The following is a 20,458-nucleotide window of genomic DNA, read 5'->3' as shown; positions in this document are numbered from 1 at the left end:
CTCACAATTGTAATAATTTTTATTTTTCTGAAAAAAATAAGAAAACACAGGAGCTACATAAAAGTATTAGAAAAAACAAAAACACACACACACACACACACATATATACATATATATATATATATATATATATATATATATATATATATATATATATATATATTGTTGGCAGGGGGAGCCTTTCTTCCATAAACGAAGAACAATTTTGATGATGTCTACTGATCTAGGATAAAACATAGCTTGGTCCAGTTAGGATATGCATTAGGAAACTAGCTTCTCTTTATCAATTGTATTTCAGGCTTGTTGTGTAGCTTTGTATATGATTAGCTCCTTGACTAATGGATTAGCTGTGAGTATTGTACTAAGTAAGTGAAAATATACTCACGATAATCGATTAGGTAATTGGCTACAGCAAAAACCTTAGTATAAAAGTTGTTTTGTAATCTGTTTTGGGTCTGGATTTTTGAGAGAGATCACGCAGTCTGCATCTGAAAAAGAGCCATCTGATAGACACAAGAGCTTCAGAAGATTCTGCAATTACCCAAGCACAGATCCAAGAATGTTTGATGGTTGACTCTACCATGATGGATCTTGCTTGATTCAAGGAGCATCAAGTCAAATCTGCACAACTTAGGTGTTTTCGTTTCTTGTTTTGTTTTCTGTATCTTTGATTACAGTAGCTTCAGTGGTTGAAGTGTGGATCTAGGTGCAATTGTGTGGATACATTGCTCCTAGGGGAAGTTCTTGATTGTTGAATCAAGTTCTTGGGTTTTGGGGTTAGAATTACATAGGTGTGCTTGTAATTCTTGGAACCTTTGTGTTTAGTGGAATCCTCCTAAGTGTATTACTTAGGAGAAGACTGGATGTAGATTCGCCTTGAATCGAACCAGTATAAATTGTGTGTTTTGATTCCTCTTCTCTCTTTTAATCCTTCTTGTTTGTTTTAAAACAGTCCATTAACCCAGAACTGTGTGTTTGATTAACTAAGCTTTAAACCTTAAAGACTCCTTCAAGATTCACATTAAACAAGTAAGAAACTCATTAATCAACACAGATCCACTTGTGGTTAAGAGTATTAGACAGATCTGTTTTAACATATATATATATATATATATATATATATATATATATATTACTTTTTTTTTTAAATTGGCAGTATATATGGGAGTGGTATCAATAATCTAAATAGAAATTGAAAGAATGGACAGTTTCAAGTCCTATTGGCTTAACTTTGTACGGTGTTGCTTTGATACCTTAGGTGTCATTGTTGTAGTTGGTGGTTGACTTTTCCTTTTCTTTTTTTTTTGCTATATTAAATTAAGGATATTTTAAGTTTTTCATATAAAATAAATAGGTTAGATTACAATTTGGGCACCTTTTCGATTTCCGAATTTCGCTCTCTGTATTTTTCTTTATTTTAGTGGCATAATTTTCTAAAATCCTGATTTTTTTAATCAAATGTTAGGTCAAAGTTCAATATACCAAAACAAACGTATATATATAAATTAAGCATTAAACCAGAACTAGAATGTTCCAAAACATTGAAATTAAAATCTTAGCAAAAAAAAAAAAAAAATCGTGGATAAAAAATTAAAAGGAATAAAAAAAGTGAAATTTAGCATAAACTACCCTCCTAGAGTCCTGGCTAATTAACTGGCCTCTTCTTCAAGCAATGTCCTAAGCCACAACTTAGAGCATGGTCATTCTTCTTCATTGAAGAAATAAGCGTGTGGGGTCTTATTTGTCCTAATGCTATTACCATTTTCCTATGTATTTTTCTTTGTGTGTGATTCCTAGATGTGACCTTCCCCAAACAAGCTAAAAAGTTGTGGATAATGCAAGAGACAAATTTCTTCTTCAAAGTAGCAATGTGTGAATGTACCCTAATGTGGTTATGAAGCCTTATTCAATAATCAAGGTATTAATTAATAATTAATTAATTCACTCCTCCACTTTGTGTTCACTAGATGCACATAACATTTTACACTTAAGAAAGTGATTAGGGTAAATGGAAAAGCCAAAACTCTAGATGAATCCTCTTTGTAATTTAACACCAAACACTTTTTTCCTTTTTTTTTTTCTTTTTTTTTGTATGTCAAAAGTATGTGCCTAATATTGATTGACCAATATTGCATTAATTATCACCATCTTTAATCAAGAGGGTTGCGTGCAAGAAAATTTGGCCAAAACTAACCACTCAAAGTAGTTAGGTTTTCTCTTTGTAACTTTGCAATATATAATATCTTCTTTAGAATGAGTTTATTTAAATACAACTTAGTTATAAGAAGAAGACAGACATAGGATATCAACTTAACTATTAAAATCATATCCTCCAACACTGACTTTATTAAAGAAACACAGAATAATTAATTAATGTGCATAGGTTTTCTTATCACAATTGTAGTCCTCGCATGTTTCTATCAATAATTTAGGCCGTAAAATTGAGCTGTATATTGCTGAAATTAATAGATTGTGATTTGAAAACAATTGAGGCAATTTGAGTTCTCTTGTACCTGATTTTGGAGGCATTATTCACATCAAAGTGGAATTTAACTGGGTAACCAAAAAAAGCAAAAAAAAAAAAAACCCTTGGATATATTAATTTATGAAGGGTGAAGAATATGAATAGAGCAAAGAAGAAGAAAAAGACTTTAATACAAAATAGTATATTTATATATATTGCAAAGTGGTCCATGTACAAAGTTATTATGCTATGATTGATGAGTGCATAAGGAAGGAAAAGTGAGGCATGAGAATAGTTGTAGCTTTCAGAATTAAGAGGTTTGGAATTTGTTTGGCAACTGTCCCAATTTGGAGGCTTAAAAAAGAATCCAAACACCAAAGGTTTATAAATTTGATGCAAAAACTACTTTGACTGTGTGTGTGTTTGGTGGATGCCAGCAGTTATTTATTTTATTATATTAATCTCTTTAATCAAACTTAGGAAATAAGATCTTCTTCATCATGCTGCTGCTGGTGCATGTCTGGAATGTGAAACAGTCTTCTGCTATGTGTTTTTTTTGTCTCTAAACTATTGGTAAAATAATTGTTTGACCCTAAACTCATTAGGGTTTCTTTATGGAGTGCCATAAACAAAATATGATTAAATATATTATCATATATGTATTATATTATTTTGTATTTTGTATTTACTATTAGTGTTTTTATTCTAATCTATTATATGTAGCCTATACGTGTTAGAGATTTATTCTCTTTGTGATGAAAACGTTTTTTTTAAAATATTATTATCAACATATATTTTTTATCATTAACATATATTTTATTAAAATTTTGTACACATTTAATTATATATAAATGAAAATTTATTTATAAAGACAATAGTTTTCTTAAACAAATGATATATAAATTAATAAATAGCAATATTCATAATATTTTACCTTATTTTGATACTTCCTAACACATGAATATATAAAAAATAATTTTAAAATAGATTACAAAACATACTAATCTAAATTAATTAAAAATAACAGATAGAATTTATTTATAGAAAATGATATTAAATGCAAAATAAAATTTATGATAACTTCCTCAGAAAGATTAATGGCTGTTGGGTAGCGTATTTTGTCAAATAAGACATGAGTAGTTGTATATGTTTATTCTCAGAGAACAAAACTCAATTTTTAATTAGTAGTATTTTTTGAATTGAAATTGTAGTCATTTTTTATAAATGTTGTACAAAAAGTCCACAGTACTTATCTACTTGTAATTAAAAAAATAATTCATCTGAAAGATTTATTATATCCACCAAAGTTATATATTATTTTCAACAGTTTGAAAGCTCTAATCACCTTCGTTCTTCTCATGTTCCATTTTGACCTACACCAATAGTACAGCGAAACAAATGTTAAATATATGCGATTTTATTGCATATGCATGTCATGTTTTATATTCTTTAATTAATTATATATATTTATATGATGTCGTGCATACATCATATATCTATATTTTGTCCTCTATAGAATTCTAACTAGGTATATCTAAGTCTCGATTTTCTCTTCTTATTTATTAAATAAAAAGCCATTGATTTATTGGTTTAAAATATTATGACCCAGTTGATTGATAACGCAATAATTACAAAAAAGAAAGACCTTCATAATTAGTAATTTTATATTTATTATAATTGTCAATTGTCCGTTTTGCTTTCATTGATGATTAGACAGTAAAGAAAGCAGAAGAAAGATGTTACACGAAATTTCGAAGTTGGTAGCTTAATATGTTGTCCAGCTATTTTCGGAGAAAATTTCTAAAGGCAATTTTTTTATTATTTAATTTCAAGTTTAAGCAAGGAAAATTAATACATTTAATCACCAAAACACTTTGGCTAAGTAAAACGTTGAAAAAAATTGTTGTATATTTTCAATGTGTGTGGTTGTTCTATGTTCTAGAAATGATATTGTATTTGCGATTAATTTTAAATGCAGGGCATCTGATATGATTAGAATTTACATCAGTTAAAATTTCGAAGTATATTGCTTAAGAACCTCTTTCTATTTCAAGACAGAAAATTAAAAAAGCTTAAAAATAAACGAAAAATTAGAACAATGAGATGTTTTATTTTTTTAAGTATATTATAAGAGATTTATCCGAAAATAAATTATTTATATTAAAAATAAAATTAATTCTATCATAAATATTAATAACATAACTAATTTGATGGGTAATATGATATATTATGAATTCATAATTGATTATTTATTTATATTTATATTATACATTCCTAGTGTGAACACAGACACGCTATGTATTTTTTTTAATATATATATATATATATATATATTAAAAAATTTATATTTTTTATTAAATTTTGTTTTGAAATTTTTTTAGGAAATATTTATAAATTTTGTTTTGAAAAAAATTTACAAAAATTACTGTCAATTTTTTTGTAAAATATTTTGTATAAACACTTTTCACAACAAATTATGTAAGAAATACTTATGAATTTTATAATTTTGTAAAAAATAATTATTTATGAAAAAATTACCTGCCAATTAAAATTCTTAAAAAAAACTGCAGGAAAAAACATTTTCTTGCAAAATCTTTTAACAGATTTGCAAGAAAATTATTATGTAATATGAAAATTTTTAATACTGGGTAACATTGATTATAACTTTGTATCTGATTCAACATATAATTAGTTAACATAATATATATATATATAACATTGATTATAACTTTGTATTCGATTCAGCATAACTAATTAACATAATTGTCAACATGAAGAAGAGAGAGTACCAGTGGGAAATCACAGTAGAATTTACCATGAAATAATTCAAATAAATGAGTTTTTAAATGTTATATGATCATTCATTTTGCACATGGACATTAAAATTATAAACAATATATGAATTATTGCATTATAGATGGAAACATATTAAAAAATATTTTGCTATAAAACTATATTTGCTGTATTATATTCAAATTTTGTAGTAATGTTGCTTTCATACAAAGAACATTATCTGAAATTGTCGTGTTCCATATGAACAATGCCTAGGATATTCATGCTCTTATAATTTGACGAAAGAGTTATTGTTGTTAGATGCATAATGGATTTTTTATACATAGACAAACTATAATTTTCATTACTAAAGTACAAGTGATACCTAAAATATATACAAGTTTATAACTTGAATTCTATAATCCCTCATAACAAGAAATTTCACCACTTAGTTAGAAACCCTCTTAAGTGTAATATTTTAAAAAAAATTGTTTTCCATATTTTTAAATGTCATTTCCAAAAATCAAGAAAATATTGATTAGCTATTTATACTTTTAATTACTCTGTATACAATTTTTAATATATATATATATATATATATATATATATATATATATATATATATTAAAAATACCTTATACCACATTGAAAAAAAAAAACCGTTATTGCATTCAAATTTCTACCATGAAACTTAGGTACTTGTTCTATATCAAACCCTATTTCTTCAAAATGGACAATCATATATACAAATATATCACAAAAAGTAGAGGCTAGTTGAATAACTTTTGATAACATTTATATCTTTTCTACCTCTATCAAACAATAGTAACTACCATAAATTATTAATCTTCCTTAGATAGAAAGCATAATATACCTAAACTTGCTATGCATAAAACAAATATAGAAACTCATTTATGAACTTTTCAGTGCATGTGAAATAATGAAGAGGAAATTTCCATCATCATTGGTGGCCTTTTCAGAACAAATTTTGTCCTCTCCATAAATTCAAAACAACATGTCCTCACAGTTCACACCACTTTTGTGATTGTATTTTATTACAGCACACACCTGTGTATGGCTTCGACACCCTTCCCACAGACATCATCAATTATTGTTGTCCAAATACACATGCTAACTACCCTACTAATTTCGAGTTTTTTTGTTCCTGACATTTTTAACTAATGATCATTTATTGCGGTTCATTAATTATCGTACCAACTCAAGATTCAAAATATTTTTAATTAAAGGGTATATGATATTAATTTATATACTATGAAATGATCTTATCTTGTCCATGAGTTTAGAAATGAGTGGTCCGTTAGCGGTTCGATATCGAGTGAAAAACTAAAATGGAAGTACATTTTAAGTCTAATTCAATCCCACAAAACTAATTTGTAAGATGAGGTTTGCACTCTATTTATATACTATGAAATGACCTTATCTCTAATCGATGTGAGACTTTCAACGTATTATTTTCAAAATTTTAATCTTGACTTAATTTAATCTTATGAAATGATTTATAAGTTATTTCTCATATGCACAATGAATTAAAAAGTTGTACTTTTATTTAAGAAAAAACTTACATATAATTATTGATGTTATTTTTCAATTATACTTAAAATTCTGTCATAATAAAAGGTTGTGGGATTCCTTGATTATAGTTGGAGCAACAATGCTTTAATTATCATAGAAAATTACTATGATAGTACAACTGATGTGAAATTGTTTGAGAAGTAAATGTAGTCATAAAATTTCAAAAGCAGTAATAACAAGACTTCTATATTTGGTCTCAACACTGGAACGTGCAACTAAATTGGGCTCAAAGAAAATACAGGCAACAAAAGTAGATCGTCTGTCATCTATATCCGAAACCCAATCAGCATCATTACAGTAGGTATGTAAAATGTAGCAACTGTTGGAGAGAACGAAGAACGATGTTGTAAATCATTAAAAAGAGAACCTTTTAATTTGGTTCTGGAACAGTGGCCATGAAGAAAAAAATATATATATAAAGAAATGATGATGATAGAATAGCCAGAAAAATAAAAAGCTGATACCAGAAAATCTATACTATAAGAATTTAGTTGATAGTTCATTACAGTCTAAGATAGACAATAACAGAGCACTAGTTGGTGTATCAACAGAATTGCATACAAAACAAAATCAAATAAAATTAGAAAAGAAAAACAGAAAGAGTTGACAACATTAACAATAAAATAGAATAAAAGAGCTTGCAAATTAAATTTGTGAAGTGAATAAAATAATTCTACTAAAATATTTACATTTGAAATGGATAACTTTATATCTATAACAATATATAAAGAGGATTCCCCTTTTGTGTCCACATTTCAAAATACCAATTTTACCCTTTAAATATAATAATTTATTAAATTTTTAAAATTGACCGTTACTTTTACAATGTTTTTATAAATTCGGCTATTTCTTCTTCTTCTCTTCTTCTTTATTTATCAATGATTATTATTTCATTTGTTCTGATATATTTCACTTTATTTTTAATAAATATAATTTTAGTTTTTATAACAACTTAATAATATTACAATATTATCACTTACTAATATAATATCACGCATATTTAAAAAATATATACACACAGGCACGATAGCGCCTGTGTTTATGCTAGTAATAATAATAATAATAATAATAATTATTATTATTATTATCTATAACAATATATAAAGGGGATTTCCATTTTTGTATTCACTTTTCAAAATACCGATTTTACCCTTTAAATATAATAATTTATTAAATTTTTAAAAATTGAGTGTTACTTTTACAAACTTTTTATAAAATCAGATGTCTCTGCTTCTTCTCTTCTTTTTATTTATCAATGATTATTCTTTTATCTGTTATGATATATTTCACTTTACTTTTAATAAATATAATTTTAATATATATATATATATATATATATATATATATATATATATATATTAACTTAATAATATCACCTACTAATATAATATCATGCATTTTAAAAAATATATACATACAAGCGCAATAGCTTTTGTGTTAAGCTAGTATTGATAATAGCAATAATAAAAGAAAATATTGAAGACATATTGCAATTGGATTTGGTTTGGGTTGATTTTGAAATGTCAAACTGTATTCAACTCAATTCTTAGAGACAAAATAAACCCAAATCCATCTAAAACCTTTTAGTTTTTTTTTTTTTCAATTTTCAGTATTTGGATCAATTCTCAGTTTTTTTTTTTAATTAATTCGGTTAACATGCCTAATACTACGTAGATTTAATAAAATATGAAGTATTTAAGTAAAATTATTAATTGAAGAATAACACCAATAACTTGAGCAAGTTTTGTTGTTTAATTTATTCCCATGACAAGTGGACAATGAAAGTAGAAAGCTTAGTTAAATTTTAGAATAGAACCATCAAAAACATTTTCAAAATCTACAAAATAATTTTGTAGTAATATGTTGTTCTCACTAATTTAGTAGTCACTTTCTTCCGCACGTCTAACCAAAAGCATAAAAACAACAATTGAAGTAGCTGGCAAATGCAGATTATTTGGTTTAGTTTCAAATATTATCGTCACCATTGACGTTGTGAACACACCAAATTCACTATAATAATTCCAAGCCTTATTTCACTATTTTTTTTTATAGTATTGTATGATTTCATCAAAGATATCAAATAGTTTGAAAACATTAAACACATTTTGTATAATTTTGAAAAGAATAATGAAAAGAAAAATAAAAAAAGTGTATACTACATTTATCTTATATTAATGCTGTTTAATTTGTGTGTCGTGCAATTTCTCTCTCTCTCTCTCTCCTTTTTTAACTCTAAACCAATGTTAAATTTAATTTAAGTTCTAATGTTTTATAAATTTGAATATTTTCATTTTAGTTTTTATTAACTTTTTTTATATTGAGTACTTTATATTTTTCAATTGATATTTATTTTCATGTGATAAAATCATGAGGATGGTGACAACAAATTCCTTCATTACTTTACAATAATGACATAGAAAATATAATGATCGTGTTATAAATATAGTTTCAATAAAAAACAATAAAAAAAATTATTGTTATGTAAACCGAAATAATATTTTGTATTGACTAAAAAATCCCATATTTCACGAGTAAATAAATAAATAAATAGCTATATCATTTACAGAAAAATTAAATAATAAAAACCCAATAAAAAATATAAGCTTTAAATCTGTTATAAATAAAAATTTAATAAAAGTATCTAAATTTATTAAATTAAGCATTCATCTCATTTTTTAGAGTTAAATATGTTTTTAGTCCCTTAATTTTCAATTTTGGAATTAGTCCATTTTGAAACTTTGGGCCAATTTAGTTCTTCATCTTTCGAAAGATGTGGAATTAGTCCTTTTAATCATAATTTCAAGTTTATTTGACATTTTAAGTGTGTTTCATAATAGTATTTGACTTAGCATTAAAACGAAAATGTGTCAAATTGTATAAAAAACTTAAATACAATCATAAAATACGTACAAAACATCAAATAAACTTAAAAAAATTTGATTAAAAGGACTAAATTCACGTATTTCGAGAAATGAATGACTAAATTGGTCTAAAATTTTAAAATAGACTAATTTTAAAATTCATTAAAAATAAAAAAAAACAAAAACATATTTAATCCTTTGTATGAGATACTTTAATTTTAATGTCATGCAAGTTTTCACGTACGCAGTGGTATATAATCTGTCCTAGAATTTGACGTAGATGTAAAACGTAAAGAAAAATTGATTGGGTTGGATTAAGAAATAACAGAAATGTGATCTAATGATTGTGGAACTTTTGAGAAGGTGCTTTTCCTGTCCCAGTTTCAGATATAATCTATACAGTCAAAAAGTTGAAGCAGATGAAGAATTTGACATGAACAAATGCTACACATTTTCTTTCCATTAAAATTTTTATTAACGTCACAGTCCATTATAAAAGTAGTAACCAATCGCACTACTTTCCATTGCAGGAATTTTTAATTTACTTTCTGTAGTTTTTTAATTTTAATATTATAATTCTTAAAGTAGAAAATATTTTCATTACATGCACAGAAAAAAATGCAGTCATACATAGGCATTTTAAAATGTTATACTACACCTAGTGAAATTGATAAAGTGATAACTATTTTGTTTATTGTTCCACATTTTTCTAAAATGATTCATCTTCAGTTAGTTTATAGTGTAGAAACATAGGTACGGGCTTGTTGACTTTTAATTTTTGCATATTTTATTGGTTTTGAGATATGGTAGTGGCCCGAACAAATAATACAACTATATCTGACCTAGACATCACCCTAATCTATACTTAATAATGACACAATATTAACTTTCATTTTTTTATTTTCTATAATCCTTATTATAAGAAAGGGAGAAAAAATAAACATAAAGAAGAAGAGGAAGATAAAATAATTTATTTGGTAAAGTTAATTTTTACAGAAAAATGAAGAGCACCAAATACGGGTCAATGTATCATTGCGCGTCTCAACATATGCAATGTTTGACCCTTATTTAATGAAACGTAATTTATCATGAATATAGTAGTTGTAGAAAAAAATTCAAAGAAATTTGTAAGCCATGGTCATATTTTGATATGAATCTTTTAGAAAAAAAAGTATAAAAACAAAATCAGTTAAAATATCCTATAGTGTAAATTAAAAATATTAGAAAATGATGACATGATACTTACACACTTATTGGGAAATGCAACAAACAATTCAACATTTTTTTTATCATGCCAGTGTGTGTCTATATATAAATAAATATAACGGATTCAACATTGTACAAAATATACTCATTAATTTTGATTGTATTATATTTTATAGATAGTTTCCATCATTCATGAACGTGCTGAGCATTTTATAAATATTTCTCTGGTATGAATTATTAAGAAAGAGAATATTAATCGGGAGTCATAGACAAATTCTTAAATTGACGTATTGCATTCAACAGTTGTGTACTTGATGCAGTAAAATGCTAAAAAGCAAAAAAGTAAAAGAGTTTTCAGACTGCATTTTCTTCGTATGCCTTTAATTCCTTTGAAAGGGAAAGCAATACCATGCAACACGTAAATATTCCTTTTGGCCTCACAATAAAAAGTGAAAAAAAATAAAAAATAAAAGATAAAAGATGCCACCTTCATCATGACACACATGTGGTCCCAGGGAAGTACTACAAGAGATTAAATGGTCACCATGGATAGAGCTTCAAATGTTTCTATATATAAAAAAAAAAAACTGTTAAAAATTAAGAGATGTGACAAATTAATTACATCAAATTACTTGACAGGGACAATGTGTTTATTAACTGCAATTACTTTGAAAATTGGGCAATGGAAAAATAATAATTGAAAGGATGGTTGGTGTCTTGTTCTTATAAAAGCATAGTCAACATTTTGAAATAATTGATTAATTAATTTAACTGCTTCTTTATAATTATTTTCTTATAGCCAGCTGTCTCTATCAAATCCAAACCCGCGTCCCACACCCAAGTTGGATTGCATTAGTCCTGAAACTCAAATTGAAGTTACTTTTGAATAGTTTCACATTGTTTTAGGAGATAAAATCTAAGTCCACCAACCAGGATAAATTAGTTGGATAAATGGGTAAAAAAGTAAGCTATATAAAGGGTATCCCTACCTTTCCTAATGGCAACACCAAAACCCAACATGGGGTCTTCAATGGCCTCTCTCACTCTCACCACTCTTGCATTAACCTTAATCTCCCTCACCTTCTCTTCTCAAACTTTGGCTGACAACTACATCTACTCATCTCCACCACCACCATCACCAAAGCCTTACTACTACCATTCTCCTCCACCACCTAAACACTCTCCTCCTCCTCCTTATTATTACCACTCTCCACCACCACCAAAGCATTCTCCTCCTCCTCCTTACTACTACCACTCTCCACCACCACCAAAGCATTCTCCTCCTCCTCCCTACTACTACCACTCTCCACCACCACCCAAGCATTCTCCTCCTCCTCCCTACTACTACCACTCACCACCACCCCCAAAACATTCACCTCCTCCTCCTTACTACTACCACTCTCCACCACCACCAAAACATTCACCTCCTCCTCCCTACTACTACCACTCTCCACCACCACCCAAGCATTCTCCTCCTCCCCCATATTACTACCACTCTCCACCACCACCAAAGCATTCACCTCCTCCCCCATATTACTACCATTCTCCACCTCCACCAAAGCACTCTCCTCCTCCTCCTTATTACTACCACTCTCCACCACCACCAAAGCATTCACCTCCTCCCCCATATTACTACCACTCTCCACCTCCACCAAAGCACTCTCCTCCTCCACCCTACTACTACCACTCTCCACCACCACCAAAGCATCCATACAAGTATTCATCTCCTCCACCACCGGTTTACAAGTATAAGTCCCCTCCTCCTCCCTACAAGTACCCATCTCCTCCTCCTCCACCATACAAGTACCCATCTCCACCACCCCCAGTTTACAAGTACAAATCTCCTCCACCCCCAGTTTACAAATACAAGTCTCCTCCTCCTCCTTACAAATACCCATCTCCTCCACCACCGCCATACAAGTACCCATCTCCACCACCACCGGTGTACAAATACAAGTCACCCCCACCACCAGTTTACAAGTACAAGTCTCCCCCTCCTCCCTACAAGTACCCATCTCCTCCTCCTCCCCCATACAAGTACCCTTCTCCCCCACCACCGGTGTATAAGTACAAGTCTCCTCCTCCACCAGTTTACAAATACAAGTCTCCACCACCACCCTACAAGTACCCTTCTCCACCACCCCCACCATACAAGTACCCATCTCCTCCACCCCCAGTGTACAAATACAAGTCACCTCCACCCCCAGTGTACAAATACAAGTCACCCCCACCACCAGTTTACAAGTATAAGTCTCCACCACCACCCTACAAGTATTCTTCTCCACCACCACCACCATACAAGTACCCCTCTCCACCACCCCCAGTTTACAAATACAAATCCCCTCCACCCCCAGTTTACAAGTACAAGTCTCCTCCTCCTCCTGTTCATTCACCACCTCCACCACACTACATCTACGCATCCCCTCCTCCTCCATATCACTACTAGATAGTGCTTTTGCGTAGTGTCCCTCGTGGTAATCTTCTTTACAAAACCTATGTTATCGTCATAATCATATAATATTTACGTTAACATTCTCTTTACATGCAATCACGTTAAGCTATTAGGTTAATAATGCTCGGCCTTAGTTGACAGTTCAGAAAGTAAACTAATAATACGAAGTATGTGATGTTATCGCTCTTATTCGTTTCGGTCGAACAAAACTTTCATTTTTTTTTTTTTTAAATTTCAAAACTTTAAATGCTTTAGGTTGTTGACCATAGTAATCGTGGCGCTTTCAACTTCCGTTTTTTTAATGAAATTTTTGAGAAGTTTAAGGCCATTGTTTTGTTTATTTCAAGTTTATTAGAAACAAATTAAGCATATTATTTTAAGCGTACTTTTATTATTCTTAAAAGATGTTAACCTTTTATCTTTTTCAAAGCTTTGATGGCGACTCACCTTTTTCAAGGGTATAAATATAACACAACCATAGTACTACAATTTCTTACTCGAATTTAACACCGTATAAAGTAATATATCGTAAATTTTTTCCATACATATAACCTTTTGCGTATATAGTTATAAATACTCTATCAACACTTACCAATTTTTCACACACAATATTATTAATTACATTAGATACAAATTTCTCTTTTTTTTTTTTATGTAGATATATCTAAAGAGTGTTAGAGATTTTGTTTTTCTTCGTATACATAAATGTTTTAAGGATAAAAATCCAAAACCAAAGGGGAAAAAAGTATATTAATAATCTAAATTACAACCATTTTTCCTGCATTAGTATATAAGGGAGAAATATTTCCTCATTTTTCTTGACATTATTGAGGGAATAAGCAGTGAAAGGGACTGTAGACTATTATGCTAACCATGTGCATGTACTTTGTAGGTTATTTATGAAGAATATGTGCCAATAAAGAACGTTGTTGATAGAAAGAAGATGCACTTTGCATTCACACAAGGAAAACAACGGAAGCAAAGTTTCCGAGCGTTTTGTCTCATAAGAAGAAAGACGTGTCAATCCTTTTCTTTTTCGTTTGTATTGTTTATCCATTATTATTGTGTTTGTATACAGTTGTAAGGCACTTCTTTTGCTTTCTGTAATTGAACATCACAAGAATGCATTTTGGTTGTGACGGAAATTTAATAATAAATAAAAAAGAATGCTTTCTCTCTCGCTCTTTGTATGTTTTATAGATAAATTATACAATTAATATATTTTTAGGGTGTTTCCAATAGTACTATAGTTTGATTTACAGATAATTAAATGGTAGTTTATATTTAATTCAACTTCTTATGCTAATAATTATGGTTTTATTATTAGATTAAATGAAGTCTTCGAAATTTAATGTTTAGAATCTTCTCATTTGGTCACGTTTAAATTTTGTGGTCACGAATAAAAAGTAGGATCAATTACAAGCATGATGACGATGCGTGGACTTGTCATCTTGTCATTGACATATTTGTCCGTATTAATTATGCATGCAATTCTTTCAACAAGAAAAGATATTATATTTAATATGAAATTTGAATATTATAACAACAAGTTAACAATAAGTATATTAAGATAGCTATTATTTGAACAGTATTGCAAAATGATGTTGTAAAAAGATTGGGATAGTGTAAATTTATAGTAATCTGTAAAAAATTATAAATGTAAAAGAGCAAACCTTTGGTTTCCCCTAAAGGGCGAATCCTTTGATCTTCTCAATTTGAAAAAATGATATCAAATAAAGCATTTTATAATTTAGGTAAAAATGATTGTGCACTCAAACTCTTTGGTACGTCGAACTTATTATGTTAAATAGATATATGTTGTTTTCTTTGACGATAGATGTGAATGAAATTGAGCCACATGTGTAGAATGACTCAAATGAATGCGAACAAGTTGTTGAAACTCCTATAACTTCAGCTGTTCATAAAAAATCTAAATCCAATTAGTTTTTATGAAATGATATTAAATAGAACAATATAATACGATATTGTTTTAAAAAGATATGTTATTACAAAACATAAGAAAGGAAATAGTGCTCGGTCCTAACCTGGGTTGAGCCAAAAAAAGTCTATAGAATAAAACACTCTCATTAAAATAGTTTTTAGAGCCAAAATATCCACAAAATGTCTTGTTGGACTTTCTTTTTGTAAATTAAAAAAATATTATTTTTTTAATATATTATAAGACTTTCAATTAGGTTAATCCGTGTTGGCTTTCAGTTTAAACAGGCCTCAATCTTTAACTAAATTGGGCAGGGTGGACTTTCAGTTCGGTTCGATCAATCTCAACCTTCGACATAGGCTAACCCATCCCATAATTCAGCTATGTCGACCCCAATCAACCTTCAGCCTAAGTCAGGTTGACTAGTCTCGACCTTTGGCCTAGGTCGCACCAGTCTTGACCTTTAGTCTGGGTCAGCTACCTCGACCTTCGGCTCAAGTCCATCCATCTCGACAATTGACCCGATTCGGGCCGTCTCGACCTTTGGCTAACAGTGGGGACGAATTTGGGTTAGGGCCGACTCGACCAAATTTCAAGCTGGACCAACTTTGTAAAATTTCATAAGGGGCATACTTGACTAAATTTCGGCTAGGGCAAACTCGACCAAATTTCATCTAGTGCCGACTAGGTCAAATTCGATCGGACCCTGGTCGTCTCGGTCAAATTTCAAATTTCATGTGAGTCGACTCGGTCAAAATTCAACAAGGGCACACTTGGACAAATTCGGTAAAATTTTGACTCAAATGATCAGAAGAAATTTGATTGGGGTTGCTCGATTGGTGGCGGACCCATGTGTACATGAGGGTGCGAAGGTGCACCCTTGGTTTTGTTAAAATTATTACTAAGTATATGAAAAAAAAAATTCCCACCTTAATCTTATATATTTGAACCCAATGGTTTTTGCTCTATGATAGACATGTGTGTAGTGTAGTTGAGATTCTACAAATACACCACTTGCCCCCACTTACTTAGGGTCTTCTATCTGCCACTAGATTCAACTGAATTCAACCAAATTTTGGTAGATACTGACTCAGCCGATGTTTGGTTGGCGCAAACTTTGTTGAATTTTGGAAAAATTTGGCCAGGGCTGACTCCACTAAAATGCGCTCGAGGCCGACTTGTCCAAATTCTTCCAAATTTTGACAATGCCAACTCGATCGAATTTTTACTAGGGCATACTTTGGCGAGTTTAGCCGAATTTCTGTCGAGGCCCGTGTCGATCATCGATGTAGACTGGCCTGTTCTGACCATCACTTTAGGTTGGCCTGTCTCAACATACAACCCAAATTGACATTGTCTCAACTTTTGGCCCTGACTGGCTTTTCTCGACCTTGGACCTAGATTGTCTAGTCTTGACCTTCGGCCTGGACCGACCCATCTTGACCCTCGTTTTGGGTTGGTTTTTCACGACCTTTCTTCCGACAGACCCTCTTGACCATCTATAAACGATTCGAGAGATCTCGTCTCAAATATTTGCCCAAAACGGCCCATCACAAACTTTTGCTTAGGCCGACCAGTCTTGGACTTTGACCGGTCTTAGACTTCAATCCAAGACGACCTGACTCAATATATGACACAAGCTGTGGTTATTGTTTTTAAGAATTAGTTAAACTCTTATAGTGGGATCAATCTCACTTTAGCCTAGGACCTTAACCCACTTGAGAGAGAGCTTTGAGAGTTTAAGCTTTCTTTCGGTCCCCTCAAGTGGGCTAAGGTTGTCCCATGGGTAATGAGTCAAGTTGACAACTCTAGGAAACAATGTAGAGAGAAGAGAGAGAAAGAGGAAAATCCAACAATAGATAATGAAGGACACCAAATTACAAATTTTTTAAGTTCTTCTTATGTGTGACAAAGATGTTCCTATAACACTCTAACATCTTCTGCCTTGTCTTCTCAAATGATCTTGCCTCACTCCTTGTTTGAGATGTCTCCTCCTTCGAAATGAGGTGTGAAATGATTTCCTCTCACTTCTTTCGAAACCATTTTCCCCACTGATGACCTTCTCCAACAAATTCGTCTCCCAAGTTGTCTCGTTTAGACCTCTCAGATAATGTCCCTGGTTCCTTCGTTGAAGGTGTTAGGCTATGCTCCCTAAAACACCACATGTGTAGTTGCATCGTTTACTTTTCGCTGGTTGTGATTCCTCTTGAAACATGACCATATAGATCCGTCCATTTATTTTGATCTTCGTTTGCACTGTACCACCATTTCCAATTTGTATTCTGACTATCACTCTCGCATACTCTAGATTGTCCAAATTAAAAGTTGATTCATAGATGGCAACCAAAGTTCAAATTTTTTCCTGCTTTTATGTTCGAAAGAGAGAGTGTAAATAAAATAGTAGCATTGTGGTATATGACACTCTTATCCCCATTCCCGTTTAAATTATTGAAATGTCATAGTTTATTAAGTAACCTTATATATATATATATATATATATATATATATATATATATATATATATATATATATATATATATATATATATATATATATATATATATTTATAGTATATTTGAAAAGTTTTCTTAAATCTCTAAAGTATTTTTCACCTTATCATATCCTTAATTATACATTTATTTTTCTTTGTTCGATTTTCTTTAATGATCTATCAAATTGTTTTTAAGACACACATTTGATTTTTTTTTAATATTTTCAATTGGTTTTTACTTTTATCAGGTATAATACCGTTTTGATATTTTTAATATAATTATTTTTGTTTTCTAACTCATTATTATACAGGTAAGTATCACTCTAATTATATAAATAATTTTCATTTACTATAATATAATAATTTAATGTAATTGCCCTGAATCTTTTTTATCACCATCCAACAAATATTAAAGTTCAAAATATGTAATATTTATGTTCAATTTTAATTATTATTAGTTTAATCTTTGTTCTTTGTGTGATTTTTGTAATATCCAAAGATAAAGTAAAATAATATATATATATATATATATATATATATATATATATATATATATATATATATATATATATATTACACGTTTAATAATAGGCATCAATTATTTTAATTATAAAAGTAATTTAAAGTTTAACATATCTTCAAAGTTTCCACTGTTATATAAAATTCAGTGACGTAAACTACAGAAAATTGTAACATCCAAAGATAAAATAAAATAATATATATATATATATATATATATATACTATATTATTATTATTATTAATAACAATATATTTATAACAATAATAATGACTAAGTATATAAATAAAGAAATTATATTTAATCAGGATTAAATAACTAATACTATATATATATATATATATATATATATATATTAATTATGTTAATAGGTATCAATTGTTTTAATTATAGAAGTAATTTAAAGGCTAACATATCTTCAAAGTTTCCATTGTTATAAAGAATTCAGTGACATTATATATATATATATATATATATATATATATATATATATATATTATAAATTTAATTTTAGCATAATTATTAGTTTGTACAGTTAATAATAATAAAAAAAAGAGTGATAAAGTTGCACATGATAAGTGCAATCCTTATCTATTCTGATGAGCATTAATGTAAAAGAAACAAATATCAATAACCAAACGTTAAAAGCCAATCTAAAGGGAATAGTGTTTACAAATATAGTTAAAATTAAACTACATGTAATCATTACATTAATACATATAAGTAGGGGTGAGAGATGAATGGGTGAAAGGGTGAAAGTGGTGAAACGTGACAAAGGAAGAAAAAAAAATAGAGAGAGGTTGTAAGGTGAAGTTCATTCAGAAATAGAAATAGGCAGTGCGAGTGCAACAAAATATATATATATATATATATATATATATATATATATATATATGTATATATATATATATACATATATATATATATATATATATATATATATATATATATATATCATCAAAGTCTCAGTACAACCTTGGTATAATTTCCACAATAACTAAGGTAAGGGGAGGAGACATTTATCATTTTTTTTATTTTGATTATTTTTATCTATTCACAATTATTTTTATCTCTAAAGTGAGGTGTCCCTAACCTCATTCTAATTTATATTTTGTTCTCGTTCCTATTTATTTATTTATATTCATCTCCAGTTATGCACTGATCCTATTTACTCAATTTATATTTACTCTCATTTACTTATTTATATTTATCTCCAGTTATGTATTGGTCTTTTTTATTTATTTTTATTTATTTTAATTATTCATTTATCCTATTTATTTATTTATTTATATAATTATATGGTTTAATATTGAAATAAAATTTATGATAAATAAGGATTTGATTATTGTAGTTGGAGGTATGACCTTGAGGATTTAAATGAGTTAGTATTACTCAAGATGAGATGTTCTTGAGTTACTTTGTTGGCCATGAACTCAGTTATCCTGACTAGTCACTATAAAATTAATCAATATCTTTATAAAAATATAATAAAAATCCAGTTTTATGGATTTGAGAGAATTTTCACTTCATTTTATTTTATTATGATATGCTGTATTTTTGTATGTGATATTTGTCTCACTTCCCTATTTTATGATTGTGTGTGAAAAACAAAATTTTGTAACCATATCATAGATGGTTGCTCCCAACATGCCTGGTCCCTTCTTCGCCAACATTGTGGCTGTTTTTCCGGGGAATGCGTGACAAACCAATGCAGTGAATAATTCTGTAACATTTCAGGGAACGAGAAACTCTACCATTACTTTTCTCTCTGCTTCGAATGCGCCAATTGTCACCGAAGGACAAATCGGAGTTACCTTTTATTTACTCCTAACAATCCAAGTGAACCCTATCCATAACATTTTCCCTCCACCTGTTTGAAATCCAGTATATGAGGGAAAAACTGTAAATAAATAATACTTTTTTCCCTTCTAGTATAGGAAATATAAAAATATAGTAAACGGTGTAGATATAAGATACATACAGTATTGTAAATATATATAGGTATATATATATATATATATATATATATATATATATATATATATATAAATGTGAATATTTTAAATATAATTATATATCAGTGTATAATTTTGCCTCTAAATTTTTATAAGTATATTGTAGAAAATAATAATAACTAAATAAATAAATAAATAGAAAAAAA

The 20,458-nt window shown here is 29.1% G+C and overlaps 1 protein-coding gene across 1 annotated transcript; it reads left to right on the top strand.

Annotated features, from left to right (window-relative positions):
* The first annotated feature begins 11,881 nt into the window (after nt 1-11,881).
* LOC114181454 (extensin-2-like) lies at nt 11,882-14,528 on the top strand. The gene is made up of 2 exons (XM_028067918.1): nt 11,882-13,370; nt 14,241-14,528. Exon 1 carries the CDS (start codon nt 11,894-11,896, stop codon nt 13,340-13,342), a length of 1,449 nt encoding a protein of 482 aa, XP_027923719.1. The 5' UTR covers nt 11,882-11,893; the 3' UTR covers nt 13,343-13,370; nt 14,241-14,528.
* Nucleotides 14,529-20,458: the final 5,930 nt, after the last annotated feature.

Source organism: Vigna unguiculata, chromosome 4 (genome assembly GCF_004118075.2).
Source record: "Vigna unguiculata cultivar IT97K-499-35 chromosome 4, ASM411807v1, whole genome shotgun sequence".
Lineage (NCBI taxonomy): Eukaryota > Viridiplantae > Streptophyta > Magnoliopsida > Fabales > Fabaceae > Vigna > Vigna unguiculata.
Note: the sequence above shows the minus strand (reverse complement) of the source record. Positions and strands in the feature narration are given on the sequence as shown.